The following is a 20,072-nucleotide window of genomic DNA, read 5'->3' as shown; positions in this document are numbered from 1 at the left end:
GTTTCAAATGGATCGTACATAATTTAAGATAGATAGGGTTCTTTTTTTCTGGATAAGGTTCCAGTTAGAGTCAGATCATCAACTTTAATATGCAGATTGATTCGATAGCAGTTGCTTCATTGTAGCCACTATTCTGCTCGGTGCTATCATGATAAACCTGCAAGCATACAGCAGATCTGTGAGTGGCAATACGGCTTGTCGCACTAAAATCCAAGCTAACCCACCTAAAGCCACTCATGTCAGACTTAAGTCTCTGTATATTACCCGAGCAATCATGGATCCACGCTGTTTACATGATGGAATGCATGATGTCATGCAAACTCCCTCTCTGGCAAGCTCCACAATACTTGATGTTGGCATCGTTGGTAGCAACAGTGCAACCTGCACCTATCACAAGCATCTCTATCCAAAAACCTCATACCATCCTTCCCCCTTTAGTCATAGGAGTCGTCGTTGTTGAGCTTTTTACCAACCCACAATGGGTCTTTCCCTTCTACAGCTACAACAGATAGCAGTTCAGTCAAAATGGGATGAAACGCAGTTCCAACCTGTTAAGTAGCATTAAAAATGTTTTTATTACTTCACCTTCAAATCCACCCTAACTTGTATTCTCTTACGTGAATACCATAAAAGCAATTCACATGAAAAATTATGGAAGACACTCATCTCTAGGTAATCTACGAATGTTCGTTAGAGAGAGGAGATTCCACTGATGCGATTGTACATACATTCTCATTCGAGATAAAGGAAATCAAGATCCAATTGGCTATTCTCATTCGAGATAAAGGAAATCAAGATCCAATTGGCTACTATCTTTCATGTAGGAGCGTGTTAATAAACAGATGAAGGTTAGATAAACTTATGTGATCTAATCTGGTGATGAATAGAGAGATAGGTTTGTAATTGCTCCTCTTTTGTCTTTTAAGGATATGACAAACTTGACGATGTTAACATGTCGTCGGACGAATCCAATAAATCACTCTCAATTTTTATGTAGATCTACATAATCTTGCTAATGATGTAGTACAATTAATCACTCTTAACATGTCATCTAGAGATAGGGATGACATATAATTATTTTACTTTGTAATACAAATATCATGCTGACGCTATTGTACATCATTTCTATGTGAGATTTAAATTAAATGAGATGAGTAGTAAATAAAATTTTATATTAGTACTTGTCATATTTTCTAAAATGGTATTAAAGTAAATTTGATGTATTTTTTACTTATGGTTTATTATTTAAACAATAAAATTGAGTTAAATTATTCAAGTCGGATAAAACTAATAAATCAATTTATCAAAATGAGATAGGCAATATCAAATCGGCTAAACTATGAATTGTTTATTTAAATATATATGTCCGCGATAAAATGAATTTAAGAGTGGATCATCACATATATTGTAGGAAGAAGTATATTCATATTGAGGATATGACAAACTTGACCATCTTAGCACGTCGTCCAACGAATCCAAAGAACAATACATAGTACAATAAATCACTCTCAAATTTTATGTAGATCTATATGATCATGCTAATGATGTAGTATAATGAATCACTCTCAACACGTCGTTCAGAGAAAGTAAAGTACAAATATTAGACTAATGACATTCTACATTCTCTATTTCAAGTAAAAAAAGAATCAAAATCATAATCTTATATGTGAGATTTAAATTAAATGAGATGGATAGTAAATAAAATTTTATATTAGTACTTGTTATATTTTCTAAAATCATATTAAAGTAAAATTGATATACTTTTTACTATTATGGTTTATTATTTAAATAATAAAACTGAGTTAAATAATGCAAGTTGGATAAAACTAATAAATCAATTTATCAAAATGAGACAGGTAATACCAAATGGCTAAACTACAAATTGACTAATTGAATATGTGTGTCCATAATAAAATGAATATATTCTAGTGAGTGAATCATACATATATTGTAGAAAAAAGTATATTCAATTTGAAGATATAACAAACTTGATGATCTTAACACATCGTCTAACGAATATAAAGAACAATCACTCTTAAATTTTATATGGATCTACATGATCCTGCTAATGATGTAGTACAATGAATCATTCTCAACACATCGTCCAAAGATAGGAAAGTACAAATATTAGATTGATATCATTGTACATCCTTTCTCTTTCAAGTGAAAAAAGAACCGAAATCATAGTCTTTACTTGTGAGATTTAAATTAAATGAGATGGGTAGTAAATAAAATTTTATATGGTTTATTATTTAAACAATAGAGCCGAGTTAAATTATTCAAGTTGGATAAAACTAATAAATCAATTTATCAAAATGAGATAGGCAATACCAAATTGGTTAAACTATGAATTGACTAATTGAAGATATGTCTTCGCAATAAAATGAATATAAGCAAAGTGGATCATCACATATATTGTAGGAAGAAGTATATTCATTTTGAGGATATGACAAACTTGACAATCATACCACATGTTGTCCAACGAATCCAAAGAATAATATATAGTATAATAAATCACTCTCAAATTTTATGTAGATCCACATGATTCCGCTAATGATGTAGTACAATAAATCACTCTCAACACATTATTCGAAAGTACTAATATTATACTGATATCATTATACATCCTTTCTCTTTCAAGTAAAAAAAGAACCGAAATCATAGCCATTATATGTGAGATTTAAATGAGATGGGTTGTAAATAAAATTTTATATTAGTACTTGTCATATTTTCTAAAGTGGTATTAAAGTAAAATTGATATATTTTTTACTCGGATGGTTTATTATTTAAATAATAGAGCTGAGTTAAATTATTCAAATTGGATAAAACTAATAAATCAATTTATCAAAATGAGATAGGCAATACCAAATTGGTTAAACTATGAATTGACTAATTGAAGATATGTCTTCGTAATAAAATGAATATAAGCAAAGTGGATCATCGCATATATTGTAGGAAGAAGTATATTCATTTTGAGGATATGACAAACTTGACAATCGTACCACATGTTGTCCAACGAATCCAAAGAATAATATATAGTATAATAAATCACTCTCAAATTTTATGTAGATCCACATGATTTCGCTAATGATGTAGTACAATAAATCACTCTCAACACATTGTTCGAAAATACAAATATTATACTGATATCATTATACATCCTTTCTCTTTAAGTAAAAAAAGAACCGAAATCATAGTCATTATATGTGAGATTTAAATTAAATTAGATGGGTTGTAAATAAAATTTTATATTAGTACTTGTCATATTTTCTAAAGTGGTATTAAAGTAAAATTGATATATTTTTTACTCGGATGGTTTATTATTTAAACAATAGAGCTGAGTTAAATTATTCAAATTGGATAAAACTAATAAATCAATTTATCAAAATGAGATAGGCAATACCAAATTGGTTAAACTATGAATTGACTAATTGAAGATATGTCTTCGTAATAAAATGAATATAAGTGAAGTGGATCATCACATATATTGTAGGAAGAAGTATATTCATTTTGAAAATATGACAAACTTAACAATCTTAACACATGTTGTCCAACGAATCTAAACAACAATACAGAGTATAATAAATCACTCTCAAATTTTATGTAGATCTACATGATCCCGCTAATGATGTAGTACAATAAATCACTCTCAACACATTGTCCAGAGATAGAAAAGTACAAATATTAGACTGATGTCATTGTACATCCTTTCTCTTTCAAGTAAAAAAAAGAACCAAAATTATAGTCTTTATATATGAGATTTAAATTAAATGAGATGGGTAGTAAATAAAATTTTATATTAGTACCTATCATATTTTTTAAAATAGTATTAAAGTAAAATTGATATATTTTTTACTTAGATGGTTTATTATTTAAATAATAAAATTAAGTTAAATTAGTCAAATTGGATAAAACTAATAAATCAATTTATCAAAATGAGATAGGCAATATCAAATCGATTAAACTATGAATTGACTATTTGGATTTGAAGATATGTGTCCAATAATAAAATGAATATAAGCAAGTGAGTGGATCATCTCATATATTGTAGGAATAAGTATATTCATTTTGAGGATACGACAAACTTCATGATCTTAACATATGTCGACCAATAAATCCAAAAGACAATACATAGTACAATAAATCACTCTCAAATTTTAAGTAGATCTATATGATCCTACTAATGATGTAGTAAAATGAATCACTCTCAACATGTCTTTCAGGAAAGTACAAATATTAGACTGATGTCATTGTACATCCTTTCTCTTTCAAAAAAAAATAAAAATAGAAATCATAGTATTTATATGTGAGATTTAAATTAAATGAGATGGGTAGTAAATAAAATTTTATATTAGTACTTGTCATATTTTCTAAAATGGTATTAAAGTAAAATTGATATATTTTTTACTTAGATGGTTTATTATTTAAACAATAAAACTGAGTTAAATTATTCAAGTTAGATAAAAGTAATAAATCAATTTATCAAAATGAGATAGACTATACCAAATGGGTTAAACTTGAATTGACGAATTGAATATATGTATTCACAATAAAATGAATATATGCGAGTGAGTGGATCATCACATATATTGTGAGAAAATTTTACCCCCTCGAAAAATGATCAATCAGGTAAACAATATGGTATTCTATAGGCACTAGTGAAAAGTATTATTTATGGAATTCCGTCTTATTCAGCACTTGCACGTGCCGCACGCGGAGGGTTACGTGCCAAACATAAGCGTACATCTATATGTTAGCGGTTCGGGCGAAGGCCAACGTACAAGCGAATAGCGTCATTTCCATGGAGCATCTTCTCTTGGCTTCCGTCCCCATGATAGTATCCACCATGCTCTTCTTGATCATCTTCATCAAGAAAGGATTCAGCAAGTCCAAAGTCCAATGCCCGCGACCTCCCCCTGGTCCGTGGAGGCTGCCCATCATCGGATGCATGCACCACCTGGCCAGCCGGCTCTCCTTCCGCGTATTCCGCCACCTCTCTCTCACCTACGGGCCGCTCATGCTTGTCAGAATTGGCCAGGTAGACTTCGCGGTGGCCTCCTCGCGGGAAGCCGCCCGAGAGATCTTGAAGAACCAAGACCCCAACTTCGCCGCGCGGCCGGAGGTCGTCGTTGGAGATATCGTCTTCTACGGTTGCTCCGACGTTATCTTCTCCCCCTATGGCCCCTACTGGAAGCAACTTCGCTACATCTGCTTCATGGAGCTGCTCCGAACCAAGCGCGTCCGGTCTTTCGCCTCCATCAGGGAGGAAGAGACCCTTAACGTGATCCGAGACATCTCCACGGCAGCACAACCGATCAACATGAGAGAGAAGCTCTTCAGAATGTCCAACGCCATCATATCCAGGGCGGCGATTGGCCCACGAAGCAAGCACCAGGAGACGTTCATCTTGGTCGCCAGGGAGGTCATCGACGTGCTTGGAGAGCTCTATGCCGTCGACATGTTTCCGTCGCTGAAGCTCCTCCACGTCCTGTCAGGTGCCAAGAACAAGTTGCAGAGGATACGCAGGAGGCTTGATAAGATCTTTGATGACATAATTAAGGAGCATGAGGTTAAGGCCAATATGAACAAAGGTCGGCAAGTAGCCGAAGTGGAGGAGGACATAGTCGATGCGCTGCTAAGACTTAAAGACGAATCCGAACTACAAGTTCCGATGACCATGGACGGAATAAAGGCTGTGATCCTCGTGAGTGCTACTTCCTGTAGTAGTCGTTAGTGTTCACAATGTCCATGAAACCAGTGTTCCGTTATCTAACTCTTTCGATTCCATGATTCTATCTATAGGACATGTTAGTCGGAGGGACCGAGAACTCATCTATAGTGATCGAATGGGCCATGTCGGAGCTGATGAGGAACCCCAAGATAATGGAGAAAGCACAGAAGGAGGTGATGGAAGAGCTGAAGGGAAAGAACAGGATACAAGAGACAGACGTCGTGGAGCTGAACTATCTCAAGTCGATCGTTAAGGAGACACTAAGGCTTCACCCACCTGTCAGGTTGATACCAAGAATGTGTAGAAAGACGTGTGAGGTGCTCGGCTACGAGATAGAAGCCGGCACTCCAGTCTTGGTCAATGCATGGGCGATCAACAGAGATCCACAGTACTGGGAAGAGGCCGAGAGCTTCAGGCCGGAGAGGTTTGAAGGCAAATCCATTGATTTCAAAGGAGGTAACTTCGAGTACTTGCCGTTCGGTGCTGGAAGAAGGATATGCCCTGGACTGGGTTTTGGGCTCGCCACCATACACCTATCCTTGGCGCAGCTCCTCCTCTACTTCGACTGGAAGCTGCCCGATGGCAGGAAATCAGAGGAGTTGGACATGAGCGAGACCTTAGGAGTTACTGTAACAAGGAAAACTGAGCTGAAGCTGTTTGCAACTCCTCGTTTTCCTATCCCTTCTACTGTTTAAGGATTACAGTGTGTTTAATGGATGTTTGCATGTGAACCAAACGGGACATGTCTCCCACTACCGTATCTTCAAATTATGTATGTATATACGTGTGTGCTTATGTGTGGATGTTTGAAACTTATTGCAGGTTTTGGGAAGAATACTTTTTTCTCTGTAAGGAACATTTTGTTTTCTCTCACTACTCGATCATAGGCACTGAGACCTAATAAATGAAAGTAAAAGTTTTTTTTTCTATAAATGGATCGAAACATAAATATATAATTCGTATAATTACTTACTTTAACAAACATAAATATATAATTACTTACTTTATCAAAAGTAAATATATAATTCGTATTAGTATGAATCAAAACATCGAGATTATGAGATGGATGATCGAATTAGGTACAAGAAAAAAATTGATATAGCAAACATGTTAAAATTTCCTTCATGTGAAATTTTACAATTAGTAAGACATGTCATCTAAGCGTGGGATTTCATCACATAAAACTATAATTCTCCAAAGTGAATTCATATTGATGTTCATTATGTTGGGTCTAGAGCCCATAGGTAGACTTGGACATTAAGCCCAAATCTAATTTAGTAAAAATAAGAAAGAAAAAAAAAATTGAAAATGGAGACATGCGCGGGTGAGAGGCGTGCGATCGATGGAAAAAGAATAAAGAGAGGAAGAGAGAAAGTTAAGGTTTTGAGTTTTTGCTAGACGATCAAACCACAAAAATATTTTAGCTAAATAAAATTAGTACTGAAGTGTTGGTCAAAGTCATCGATTAATATGTTTGACTTGTATGTCATCGATTTATCGAGTGTGATCACTGGGGTCGACCATTAGTGAGTTTGGTCTCGTGTCGTTATATAAAATATCACATCATGATGATGACAAATAATAACTTATCAATAATATTTCATAATTATACCTCTTTTAATATAGACTATAATTGACCAACTTGAAATAATACATAGTTTTTCAAGGATATCAAACATGAATGTAAAGCACATCTTAGAGGATTTTGTAGGTTCATGAATGAGACTCGTAAAACAAAGTAGAAGAACATCTCGAACACAAGAATGAATACATAGAAATTTGTAGCTTGATACATGTCGCATTTCCTTTACCAACAAGGTATCTGTTCTGTCTTCAAGAATGACCAGAATCGAACCAAAACAATGCCAAGGCAGTGAACGTGCATATGCATTATAGTATCTTCCAGGTAGCACAACTCCTCACATAGTAAGCATCAAACTGCCGGAAAGAGCAAAAACAAAGCAGTTCAAGAGAGGAACACTGGCGATGTATGAAGAGCCACCACTGGTTGATGACTCGGAGCTTTTGGGTGCAGCACCGATTGCACTTTGGGTTGGAGTTATATCCGATGTTTTCGTGGCCTCCGGAGCTGGCGCCGGAGCTGGTGCTAGTGGTGGATCAGAGCTGAAGATTGCTAATGGAAGCAGAACCCCATCGATCTCATAAACAGCCACTGGGGCTGTCGAGTAGACACTGCTAGTAATCTTCGGGTTTGCCCAATCCGAACCGATGCTGATGAGCCCAAACGTATAAGTGATGTTCAGAGCATACTGCCCACCAGCAAATGTGCTGACAGAATTCAAATTGCTCAGGTTCTTGAAATCGGATAGAGAATAGTACTTGGGGAAGGCATGGTAGAGGAAGAGGATCCTGAGTTGGTCTTGGGTAAGATTGCCAAGGTCAGACTTTTTAAGCGATGCAAAAGCTGAATCCTTGGGAACGAAGATACTGATGCCTTGTTTGGTGTTGTTAACTTGGTTCTGAAATGTTTCGATGACTCGAGTTTGTAGTAGATAATTGAGGAAGGTATGAAAAGGGCCAGCGACAGAGAGCAGCTCCGTGAGGTTCACGAAATGTGGGGCAGGCGCAGGAGCAGGTGCTGGAGATGGAGGTAGGAATGGGGCTGGTGGAGTCTGTGCAGTTGTAGGAGAAGAGATCGATAAAGCTAGCAGAGAAATCACACAAAAGATTGCCGCAAGCCCCATTTCTCTAAACTTTCTCCTCCTCTTGTGGTGTCACTCCCGTTCCTGCAAGAACTATCTTCAGAATAAGCAAACATGTGGATGCAAGTCCTTTTCATTTCTTCTTCTGTACTAAATCTTAGAGTAATTATCTTGTAAAAATAAAAGTTATTGAGACAGCACCAAACAGAATGAAGCTATCAGATTGATCGAGACAGCACCAACATATGTCCCCAGTTCTCAGATACCGAGTACATGAAAGCAACATACCTATCTTTTATTCTGCCCATTGTATTCCAAACTGGATACAAAGATCCATATGTTATTTAACAAAGAAATAATGGTAGCAGAAGCATATGAACACTTTGTAGTACTCACAAAGATGTGGAAGCAGTCCATCCAAAAATAACAAGAAAAAGAATCAAGAAGCATGAAGGTGTTACAAATCCCATGAAACCAAAAGAAATCCCCACAGAAGATCCAAGCCAGCACAAAGCACAAAGAATCACCTTTACCTCTTGGAGAACAAAGCTACCAAAACTAACAGCAGGTGTATCTTAAACCACCATGATAGAACTAAATGCAGCAAGGATGAGGGTTTGAAGAACTGACCAAACCAGAGGAACTGCTGTGTGACCAGGATGCAGGAGATGCACAAACTCCAGGGAGGTAGGGGTGTGAGGTCAGTCCAATTTAAGGTTGAATGATCTGGATGTTGGGTGGCAGCTGGTGAATGTGAGTTGGTGCTCATCACCAGAATGGCCCTAGTGAAGGTAACATGTAGACCCAAAGGAAAGAGTTGATGCACCAAGAAGAATGACAAGTCATGGCAGAGCTCTTACAACTATTTCCACCTTGCAACCTACCCAAAGTCCTGACATCAAATCCATCATGAAAGAGAAGCTTGTCATTCCATGAGAAATTGAAGGCTTCATGATCTGTTTGGTGTGGTGTTTCCAGGCCATTTGGCTCTTTAAGACAGATGCTGATTATATCCTAAAGAGTGGATATATATAAACTACTTGTAGTTCTTATGGGCATTAATTAGAATAATAAGAAATCAATTGTTCTGCTATGATGGGATTTAAATTAAAAGTATTATCATCAAAAGTAACTCTGTGAATCACATAATGCAGAGGTATTTTTATCTAAAAAATGGTTGATAAATTTTGGAGGTATAGTTTGTGTTTATTCTCGTCTTGATTGCTTCATCAAAATAAGAAATCAATTGAATTTTATGTTCATAATTATATGATGTGAATTATACGCATGATTGAGAGAGAGAGAGAGACATTTTGTCCATTTCGGATCTAGATCTTAAGCCGGCACCGGATCCAATATAACTCATGGGTCGGTTTAGATCCAGATCCTAATGTGAATCTTAAAGACGTCAAGAGTGACTCTACGTAATCTCAAAGCATGATGGACGCCCACTGCTGCATCGTCTTTTCTCATATTTATAATGCCTTTCTCATGATTTGCATGTCCACAACGAGACGTGGCTTTCAAGTGCAGCCATTTGACATGGTTTTGCTGGTGCCAGCCGAAGATAAGAACATCTTAGCTGCACTTGCGAAGGATTCCACTTCAGAATCATCATGAGATGCATGTGTAGCGCACTCAACGTGATTGATCGATGACTCTTGTGCAGCACGACTGCAAGAATCTGACTCAAGAAACTACTCCTGTTTGCCCAGATGGAGAGATGAGATGAAATCTTTTATTCTTATATTTTGATTGATCTTGTTGTCGCTTGTTCTATGTACGCTAAGCATTTAAAGAACTTTGGTGTTCTCGTTTGGACGCTTCTTCTTTCAATTTCACTAGGTAATATTCAGTGTAGAATACCCATTGCTGTGCTTGTTGGTGATGCCACGATGATCGAGGACAACATTCATATACGTCGCTTATTTCTCTTACATTGACGTCTTTCATCAGATCAGAAACATTCTGCGACAAGAAGATCCTCGAAAATGTTCTTAATGTTGCTCATGCGTTGAATCTGCTTGTATGAGTTCTATATGGTTCCATTCTTCTCCCATGCCCGACTTTCCATCAGCTAATTCATAGAGAAGTGGAATACTTGATTTATTTCTTGATCTTTTTTATGTATCTGCAGAAACATGGGATGTTAGACTACTGTGTTCTTTAAGGAGATAAGAGATACAACCATGACCAGTACACTAAGCAGGGGAAATATTAGGGCCATCCTTTCCTTCTCTTCAAGGGAGCAGCTGAGTGCAAGCTTATCTATCATGGGCAGAAGAATCTTCTCCAACTTCTGTCAAAATGGGAAAGAAGAAAGAATATGTCAGCCATCTCATGATACTAATGAATATTAGTTTGGCTTGATGATGCAGAAACAGTGTGTCATTTACCTGTGTCAACTGCATTCGGATCAGCGAGTCAACAATATATTTTGCATTCCTGCAATAGAACACGAATTTAGAAATCACGAAGAACAAGTTATACTAAATTCATCTTCCATCAAGATATATCACTTTAGCAGTACAGTCCCCCTGTATGCTTGAGTTGTATTGATGCTGCAGCCAAAGGCCAAGGGTAACTGATCCTTCGTCAAACCTGCAAGACGAGGTTTTGCTTGCACGTTAAATTTCTCGGAAATATGTAATGCTGCAATCTTATCTCTGCAAGCAGGATGTTGTCACAAATTATAGGCCAACATACTCGCCGTCCATGTGATGCCGAGATCAACCGCATAATCCTCTGCCGGTTTGATCAGGAACATCCCGCCGTTCCTCACCATGAAACAGTACAACATTTGCAGGACTTCCTGCAACCACAGAAACGTATAAGAGAATTTGTGCTAGCGATTGTTCGGTTAAGTAAGCTTTACCATTGGCAAATAATGAATTGGAATGGAACTAGAATAATCTCTCCATTCCTCGTTGATGGTTTCCATGAATTCCTTAATGCTTCTGTTCCTCACGGCCGAACGCAGTCTTGCGCCGACCGATCTTTTGGGTTTGCTAACCTCTACCCCTGCTGCGTCCGACGAGGTCGGCGTCGAACTTGCGTTTGGTGGTAGACACCGTTTAGGCATCCTGTTGGAGATGTTCTTCCTCAGTAAAGAGGGAGAGAAGGTTTTAGCATGTACAGGAGCATGGCATAAATATTGGGCAGCGCTTAAGGTTGGATGGACATGCATGGTTTCTGAAAGAAGAGCTGAAATGTCTTCGGATGATCTCTGTGAGAAATGGGAAGAAGGTACTTAAAGATGTTGGGAGAATGGAATTCGTCGTGAGATTCTGAAGACAAGGATAATACTATACGAAAGCAATTCTCCTGGCAGCGTTGGCAAGCTAAGGATCAGAATCCTTTTGCCTCTTGGAGATCATCCCGACCTTTTGTCCTGCACCAGAGATTAGAATCATCGTCTAACGATGGGTGCAGGGCACAATTTGATTGTGCTGACCTATATGTGGCAGGTTGTGCTGTTGGGTGGGCCCGAATCCACCGCCCAATTGAGGTGTCTCCACGTCAGATCGGCGTCGGAGTCCTGGAGGGTAATGGCGGCGGGACCCGACCTCCACCTACACACTATCAGATGAGGCCTGTGAAGAGCTTCCTGTTGAGAGTTTGGTGCGAGTCCATCAATGGTGTCGGCTCGGAGAGAGGAGGAGAAGGATACGAGAAGGGAATCTGAATACTGAAAGATCAGCAACCAAGAAGAAGCAGAACAGTAGCAATACTTGTCACAGATAATATCGGACATCATATCAGTAATGACCACAGAGGTCTCAGAAACGAAGAATAGCAATAATTGTGGCCCACTATTCCCTCAAAGAAATAAAATTGGAGGAGAACTTAAATGATGGTTTTTTTCCTGCAGAATAGATATTTAGGACAGTGATCTTTGAACAAGATACTATATATACAGTATACTTCCTGTTTGAGTATGCATGTATGTATGTACATGTAAACTTTGTAGTGATCGAGTGGAAACTCGATTGGAAACTACGTAGCCAGCTAAACCGAGGAGGGTCCCCTTTTCACGTGCATGGCCACAGAATTGCGCAGCATTTACTCGCAGGAACGCCAAGCCCAATACGTTCACTACTCACCGAAGTTTGCTAGTTATGGGCAATGGAGTGGTGAATGCACTGTTCAACTGTATACCTCCCTTTTGGCCTTTCGCCACCGTCCTTCCCATATCATACAAAACATCATCCTTCTCACCGTGACCAACTGTATACCTCTCTCTCTCTCTCTCTCTCTCTGTAATTATGGTATGAGAGGCTACAAGATCAATCCCACCGTTGTTCTTCTCTCCCCTCTTCTCTTCCCATTAAGCCCCTGAGATGCTTTATATGAAGCACACCCTCCCTCATCGTTCCTCCACACAACTTTCTCTGGTCTCTTTGGCCTATTTTTGGACCAAAGCTCTTCATCAATCCTCTTTCTTCTCCATGGCCACGGCTGAGGTAGAACCATTATTATTCTTTTTTTTGTGTATATTGTGCGAGAAGGTGCATATTAGTATCAAGCTTTTTCATGTTAATCAAGAAGCATATTGACTAAGAAGTGCCAAGTCAATGCAAGAAGCCTGTTCTAATAGTTTAATTTGATGTAATGCTGGTGCCTCATAGGTTCAAGCTGCGGCTAATGCGTTGCCAGAGGAGACCGTAGAGACCCAACCAACTGAAAAAAAAGAAGCAGCGGCAGCAAATGAAGAAGTGGCTGAGGTGGAAACAACAAAGGTGGAGGCGGCAGCTGATGCTGTGACCGAGAAGGTTGATACTCCTGTAGTGGAGGTTGATGAGCCAAAGGAGGAGACAGAAGCAGCGTCTGAGATAGCGGCAGAAGAGGTGGCTCAAGATGTGATGCCGGAGCCACCGAAAACCGATGTCCCGGCCGAGACAGACATCACCGGTGATGCACCGGTGGGTCCTGGAGAAGAAGACACCAAAGAAGTGGCAGTGGAGGTTGAGCCAAAGGCTGAGGAGAAGGAAGAAGAGTTGGCTCAGGAGGAGACACCTGAACCGCTGCCCGCTGATGTGCCAGTGGAGACTATCGTCAGCGGTGAGGCACCGGAGGCTCCTGCAGTGGAGGAGGAGGAGGAGGAGATCACTGTGAAGCAGGTCGAAGAGGAAGCTACAGCTGCATGAAAGGAGTGAGGAGTTAACCAGTACATTGCATGTGGTTTGCATGGCTATGCGCCTGAGATATGGATTGCCTGTTGGATCATGAGAAGAATGAGCAATAAAATTGGTTAGCCGTCTGCTACCCCAAAAACAAAAAAGCTTCTCCTCCTGAATTCTAAACTCTGCAAAAAATTGAAAGGAAATTAATAATAATAACAAATGCAAATTGATAGTGAGTGCAATGTGGTCAATTCTAACTGGGATTATGTTAGACAAGGAAATATGATCTGAATCAGAACTGAAAATGAATCATTGTTGTACAGTTTTCTACTTCTTTCATGGATAAATCAGTGCCTAAATCAATGGTCTTTGAAGGCTTTTTTTTAAGTCTGAGCAGAAGATTCTGAAGGCTTTCTTCGTGCATCAGACTGTTGTTGATGAAGTGTTTATAACGAGGGATTGGTATGTCCACTGCAATGACAAATTTGGGTTTGCAGTGATCTAACTCGGTTCTTAGGGATGGCATCCATGGAGGTGATTTCTGGATGGCCAAGGAGTTGTCGATATATTTTTTTATAGATGATCCAAAACATAACATAATTAGTATTAACCAACTTTATGATATACAAAATAAAGTCAAATATAAATCTCAACATAGAAACACTAAATAGTAATAAATATTTATTTTCTTAAAAAGTGATAATATTTAAACTATTAATATCGATCATTTTCATGATACAATTTATTTTTTGGCTTTATATGATGATGCATAGTTTTATTTTGGAAGAAGTTTATGTTAAACAATCACTTGAATTTGAAAATAGTATTTATCAAAATTATATTTATAAATTATCTAAAATACTATAGAGGTTAAACAAGTGTCTATGGTTTAACATAAGAGACTTAGTTCCTTTCTAAATTAAAATAATTTTTTAGATGGTAAAATCGAACCCACATTATTTGACCATTGAGGCAACATTTATACTTTGGTAAGAGTTATCAATTTATAGTAATAAATCTTATTCAGAAAACTTATTATTACAACACTTGCAAAAAAATGCTATATTATATATATATATATATATATATATTGAAATTATTCTTTACTAAAAATTGGAATTAGTTAAAAACTCTAATTTACATCAATTTGTTTTATAGAATTTATAGTATTTTTAACACTTCAATAAAAAAATTTATAATACTATTAAAAAAATAGCGTAAATGGGTCAAGTAAAATCAAATATACTAAAAACTATTTAATATGTTATATTAGGATTCAAATAGGTTTTTTAATAGTTCAGAAATAATATCGCTAAATATAAATTAAAAATTCGTATATTATCCCTCTTTCTCAGGAGGCTAAAATACACTTATCATTGTGAATAATACGTACACATACAAAATTATTTTTGAGTCAGTTTTCATGCCTTATATATTACACAGCGACGACAACACGAATCGAGGGCAGAAGGTGGCGGCATCAGCAGAAGAACATGGAGCTTCTAACTTTTTCATGCAGCTCTGGAAGCTGGGGAACGCCTGCTCTTATCGGAAGTTCATCTCCGGAAGTCTCGGACAGGTCGAAGCACTGCGACAGCTGCCTAGCCGCCAAATGCGCGTAGCAAACAGGCGCCACTGAAGGAAAAGCACACTCAACATCGTCAGCAGGAGGAGAAGAAGAAGAAGAAGAAGAAGAAGGAGGGAGGAAAGGCCAACAAAGATAATGCCGTCTTACCCATCGACACTGCACTGGTGCTCCTCTGGTACCTGAATCAATCCCAAGACAACATGTCATTACCGGTACTACATCACATTTCTGCTGTTTGGAATGAAGAAATGAGAGATGAAAGAGAACTCACACGTAGGAAAGCGCATGAACAAGCTTCTGTAGGTCGTCAGGCTTAAACCCAATCTCATCAAGCAACACATTGTAGTGGATCGGCCTTGAAGTTCCCTAATACGAATACCGAAAAAAGGATCATAAGCAGCAGTAGAAGTTCAACATCGCCAACATACAACATAAACTTGTGAGATAGGGAACTCACGAGAATTCCTCCGTGAGCATACATGTAGAAATCGTAGTTCCTTGGATGAACCACCGTGGTGTCGACGACGGTCCCTGAGACAAATTAAAGCACCAAATCAAGGCCAGATCAAAATGATGAATGATCGATGTGAGTGAACGCCATACCCGGTGGGACATTTTCGGGGCTATCAGCAAGAAAAAACCTCGTATGATGCTGCTTTTGTGCCACGATGACAGTGAACTTGGGCATAGTAGTATCACCTAGATGCTCAAATACCTGAAACAACAAAGCTCAGATGAACTAGAAAGAAGTTGATCCGTGAGCTACATGGTCAATTAATTACGTGCCTTGATGATTTGGTTTAGCTCCACAGTCAGAACTTCCATGAACTGGGATTCACTGACACCATCCCTGAAACAATATTTGTAATAAAAATCATTAAATAGCACAGATAACAATGAATTTAAGGCAAAAAGGAGAACTGTACCTGAAGATGATCATTTGAGCAGGTTTCATTCCTCCATTTGTTTTGTAGAAGTCGAGCAACAGGTCCCTGACATCATAAAAAAAGAAAGGAGTTATTTAGCTTGTCTTCCTCATCCTTCATATATCTATAGAGTCAAAAGAATCCTTGTCATAATGCTGTGATGCGGGATGCAAATTACCTAAGCATTCCTTCATCTCCATTTTCTCCGGGCTTATACAAAGAATCGATCATTTCCAATTTAGGAGATTGAATTCTTACGGATGCTCTATATCTCGATATCAATGGCCAATGCCTCGAACCGACCACCTGTGGATGGATGTCTCAGTGAACAAAGCAAAAAGTTCATTGCTTTCATCAGTAGAACAGATTATAGGATGCATGTTCTTACCGCTGCAACAGATGGAAAGCTTGAACCCGGAGGACCATGAGAAACGTCCATCGCCAGAATCATGGTAGGAGTCTGGCTGATAAGGGGGATGCTACGTTTACACTCGACGGAAAGTAGAGAATTGATGCCACTAAGCTGATCGGACAAAAACAAGATGAGACAAATCGAGACTCACATCCGAGAGCAGTGATGAGAGGTGTTCAAACTTAATATATTACCTTAGAATTGATTTTAAGGAGGACATTGGTCAAATAATGGTCCCTAATGTTCTTTGGAGGAACGATACATTGAGTGACGATACCGAATTGATAAAGGCTTTTCCTCTTCCAAGGTCCTTCGGAAGAGAAGAAGGATGTAAGTAACACTGGTTGCGATCGACAGGAGAAAACCATGGAGAAGGAGATTGGACTCACCGTAAATGTCACAGGTTTTCTTCTCCGGCAAGACACACAGAATAAATCGAGGAGGTCCTGTAAATTTTGCCTCTATCTTCTTAAACATCTTTTCAACTCTCACTATAGGATCAGATCTCATCCATTCCCGGTCCTCTTCAAGAAACACAGATGGTTCCTCGATGTTCTACAAAAGCCAAACACAGAGTGTAAGATATTTATTATGAGTTGAACCAATTCCAAATAAGCAAGATGCATAATGGAACCTACACTTCCTCTGTTCCTTGCACATTTAATGAGCTCCCGTGACAGATGCCGCAAATCACAACGACCAGAGAAGTTCACAATCGCCCATTGATCATGAAGAAGTTCGCAGGGTTCCAACAGTGTCTGTAAGTAGAGAAAACTCGATTCAGACAAGCCAATAGTTGATAGTACTAGCTATATTTCATGAAGTAATGACAGCTCGCTACCTTGTGGACGAAGTTCCATCGCCCATTACGAGGAATACAGTCTTCCATGTTACCGGCCTTCAACTGTGGTAGTTTCAGAAGTTTGAATGTGAAGATCTTCACCAATAAGTTTGTGTAAATGGATGATGGCAAGAAGCAAAACAAGAGGTAGATGGTTACCACTGGACAATTAAGAACGCGCCCAGTCAACTTTGTCATTCGCTTATCGATGGAAACACCACAAGCATTGAGCAATGGATCTTTATCATATCGATTGTCGTTTAATGACTGTCCACACAAGGAATGATCAAGAGTCAAGACGAGAGGGTAGAAACAATGTATGATCTATGGAGAGGGAAAGGAAACACCCACATCTGCTATTAGTCTCATTCTTTCATGCGGCGTTTGTCTACACCTTTCGGCCAGCAAAGATCCTTGTTGAGAAGACAATCCTTTGGTATATCTTTGCAGGGAAAGAAGGTGGCAAAGCTGCAATGACGAAATAACATCATGTATAGTTCGAGAAATAATGGGAATAGAGATCATCACAAACCTCGATCGGGAGGTAAATTGGCCGGTCCGGTTTGCCCACATCAAGACATGGCAGAGAGGCTGACCGAGTCAACGTTATCTTACGGATGTTCTGAAAAAAGTTATACACCGTCATCTCCACCGTTCGAGTTTCGCCTTTGCTGTTCCTTTCTTTCATGGAAAACCTAAACGCAAGTGTGTCAAAGCTTTGTATACCAAACAGCAAACCAAAAAACACAAAAACCAGTGTGTGACGTACGTCTGCATGTCGCATGGCAGTTTGCTCATCCCAGTAATCTTATACTCCCTTTTGTTGTGTATAGTCTTAATCTTCATGTTCTTCAGCTTTCTTTTGGCCTGTCAATTTCCACATAAGGATACCATAATATCCATCCATCCATCCATGCATGTACATGTTGAGATGTTCCATACCTTCTCCCAGTCAATTCGTCGAGGATCTTGTATGTTTTGGTTGGCCAGTAAAAACTCCAAAACAGGACCAGATTTTACGATTATCGTGGTGGAAACATCTACGTATATGATTAGAAGCAAGATGAGTTATTCTAATATCAAAATATAACGAAAGAAAAAGAAATTTAAGAAACCGATACGTACCTATGTTTAGTGAGAGGCCGCCATTGGTGGTGCGAAAGCTGGAGTGGAATCCTCGGCCTCCACATACACCACCACCCACGTCAACAAGGTGTGTGTGATTGCCATCAAAGTAACAGTTCCTGAGAACGAGGTAACCCCTGCAGTCAAACACAAACCAAAGCTCACCTCAGATTTGTAGCACGGACTGACGTATGTAGCAGTATCTGCATTGGAATACAAAACCTTTCCGCCTGTCGTTGCTTTAAAATGATGTCAAGTACTCGCAGAGCACTTTGACCGTCCTCTCTCTCGCTGCCTCTAAGTGCGAGTGCAATAGACCTCATAGGAAACACTGCAACAAACTTTATCGCCACTGTAAATGTCTTCATAAGACCTGATCGTTTAGACCGCTTCTGGTCTCCTCCAACTGCGCTGCCGTCGCCGGCACCTCCGGCAGTAGCTCTGCAGAATGTTAATAGCTCGGATTAATACCTCGATAATATACGTATCAAGAGTTCTTCAATTCCAAATCAATTACCTGGCCGATGAATCTTCTAAGACGACTGTCAACTCAAAGTTATTCTGTGGCAAAGGGCCGATAGTGATCAAGCTTCTCTCACCATCATAAACAAATCGCTTGTTCTTCAACTCTTCACTGTAGATCTCGAACAGTCTGTTCACGATCTTTCGCCCATACACTTTACTTTGTGCAGCGTTCTTATCCCTTTCGTCGAGAGGTGTTACAGTGATCTGCACGCAGGTAAATCAAGAGAACAAAGTAGCTAAGACACATTCTTGATCTGCATAACACTAGATCGACAAACGTGCAGCGAACATACAGTGTACTGATAGAAAACTGCATCGGGCATGGTGAGTTTGACATCGAAATGGTTCGCAAACAGACGGACGCGTCGTCCTTCGGCACCAAACGCAGGCCTGGCCATCAGGTGATACGTCGGAGCACGAGATGTCATACTTTGTGGGATCGAGCCTTCTACCCCAACTTTGCTACCGCTGCTCGAAGCCATGCTGTAAGAATTTGATACTTGAGATTATGATTCCATACGCTAAACCGAAAAGAAAGTACGACCAAAATAAACTAAAGACATCAAATCGGGCTATTCAGCCATAATCACCACCACAAAGCAGAGCCAAATAACATCGATTGCTACAACACACTGTCCTCGAAATAATCACAGTCATCAAAAAATAAAAAACAATATCAAGAAAAAAATAATACGTATAATCGACGATGAAAAAGTAAACCCAAGCAATAGTAATATTGCACTCAAGCAAGCGAAAAACAAAGGAAAACAAGAAGACGAATGTATTACGTGGATAAAAACCTCTGAGAAAACCCTGTTTTCGAAGTGAACGAGGGGTAGAGAATCCTCAAAACAAGCCTAGCTTTCAAAGGGAAGGAGATCAGGCCTCTAGTCTCGTCGTTGCTTCGCCCAGTCTTACTTCTAGAGAGGGAAAAGAAGAGAAGATAAACCACTTCGGTGTATGTCTATGTAGAGTACGTACATAAGCGTGTATATATACATATATTTATATTTATATTAAAGGCAAATTAAGGAATCCTTATTAGGGGAATTCCCTATACAAACTCCTTGGCCTAAATGCCTACGTACAGCTATCCTTTGTTTTCTTGCCAAGAGAGGCCTTTGGTAGCACCGGCTCG

The 20,072-nt window shown here is 38.8% G+C and overlaps 4 protein-coding genes across 4 annotated transcripts; 1 reads left to right on the top strand and 3 right to left on the bottom strand.

Annotated features, from left to right (window-relative positions):
* The first annotated feature begins 4,802 nt into the window (after positions 1-4,802).
* On the top strand, positions 4,803-6,526 carry LOC135594420 (premnaspirodiene oxygenase-like). The gene is made up of 2 exons (XM_065084800.1): positions 4,803-5,704; positions 5,803-6,526. The coding sequence occupies exons 1-2, from the start codon at positions 4,832-4,834 to the stop codon at positions 6,424-6,426; spliced, it is 1,497 nt and encodes a 498-aa protein (XP_064940872.1). The 5' UTR covers positions 4,803-4,831; the 3' UTR covers positions 6,427-6,526.
* A 1,074-nt stretch (positions 6,527-7,600) lies between these two features.
* Positions 7,601-9,152, bottom strand: LOC103999234 (fasciclin-like arabinogalactan protein 7). The gene is made up of 2 exons (XM_009420913.3): positions 9,025-9,152; positions 7,601-8,478 (listed from the first exon to the last, which is right to left on the bottom strand). The coding sequence occupies exon 2, from the start codon at positions 8,434-8,436 to the stop codon at positions 7,651-7,653; it is 786 nt and encodes a 261-aa protein (XP_009419188.2). The 5' UTR covers positions 8,437-8,478; positions 9,025-9,152; the 3' UTR covers positions 7,601-7,650.
* Positions 9,153-10,280: 1,128 nt separating this feature from the next.
* On the bottom strand, positions 10,281-11,802 carry LOC103999233 (uncharacterized). The gene is made up of 5 exons (XM_065084799.1): positions 11,270-11,802; positions 11,101-11,206; positions 10,914-10,995; positions 10,791-10,839; positions 10,281-10,693 (listed from the first exon to the last, which is right to left on the bottom strand). Exons 1-5 carry the CDS (start codon positions 11,579-11,581, stop codon positions 10,544-10,546), a joined length of 699 nt encoding a protein of 232 aa, XP_064940871.1. The 5' UTR covers positions 11,582-11,802; the 3' UTR covers positions 10,281-10,543.
* Positions 11,803-14,997: 3,195 nt separating this feature from the next.
* LOC103999432 (protein argonaute 16-like) lies at positions 14,998-19,539 on the bottom strand. Its single transcript, XM_009421188.2, has 22 exons — positions 19,228-19,539; positions 18,927-19,138; positions 18,632-18,850; positions 18,410-18,546; positions 18,227-18,324; positions 18,054-18,151; positions 17,817-17,979; positions 17,636-17,752; positions 17,444-17,551; positions 17,285-17,347; positions 17,082-17,201; positions 16,833-16,998; positions 16,638-16,753; positions 16,420-16,554; positions 16,210-16,337; positions 16,032-16,097; positions 15,892-15,955; positions 15,709-15,820; positions 15,563-15,636; positions 15,377-15,471; positions 15,253-15,284; positions 14,998-15,152 (listed from the first exon to the last, which is right to left on the bottom strand). Exons 1-22 carry the CDS (start codon positions 19,414-19,416, stop codon positions 14,998-15,000), a joined length of 2,667 nt encoding a protein of 888 aa, XP_009419463.2. The 5' UTR covers positions 19,417-19,539.
* Positions 19,540-20,072: the final 533 nt, after the last annotated feature.

This window comes from Musa acuminata, chromosome BXJ1-9 (assembly GCF_036884655.1).
Source record: "Musa acuminata AAA Group cultivar baxijiao chromosome BXJ1-9, Cavendish_Baxijiao_AAA, whole genome shotgun sequence".
NCBI lineage: Eukaryota > Viridiplantae > Streptophyta > Magnoliopsida > Zingiberales > Musaceae > Musa > Musa acuminata.
The sequence above is the reverse complement of the archived record's forward strand: the minus strand, read 5'-3'. Positions and strand labels throughout refer to the sequence as shown.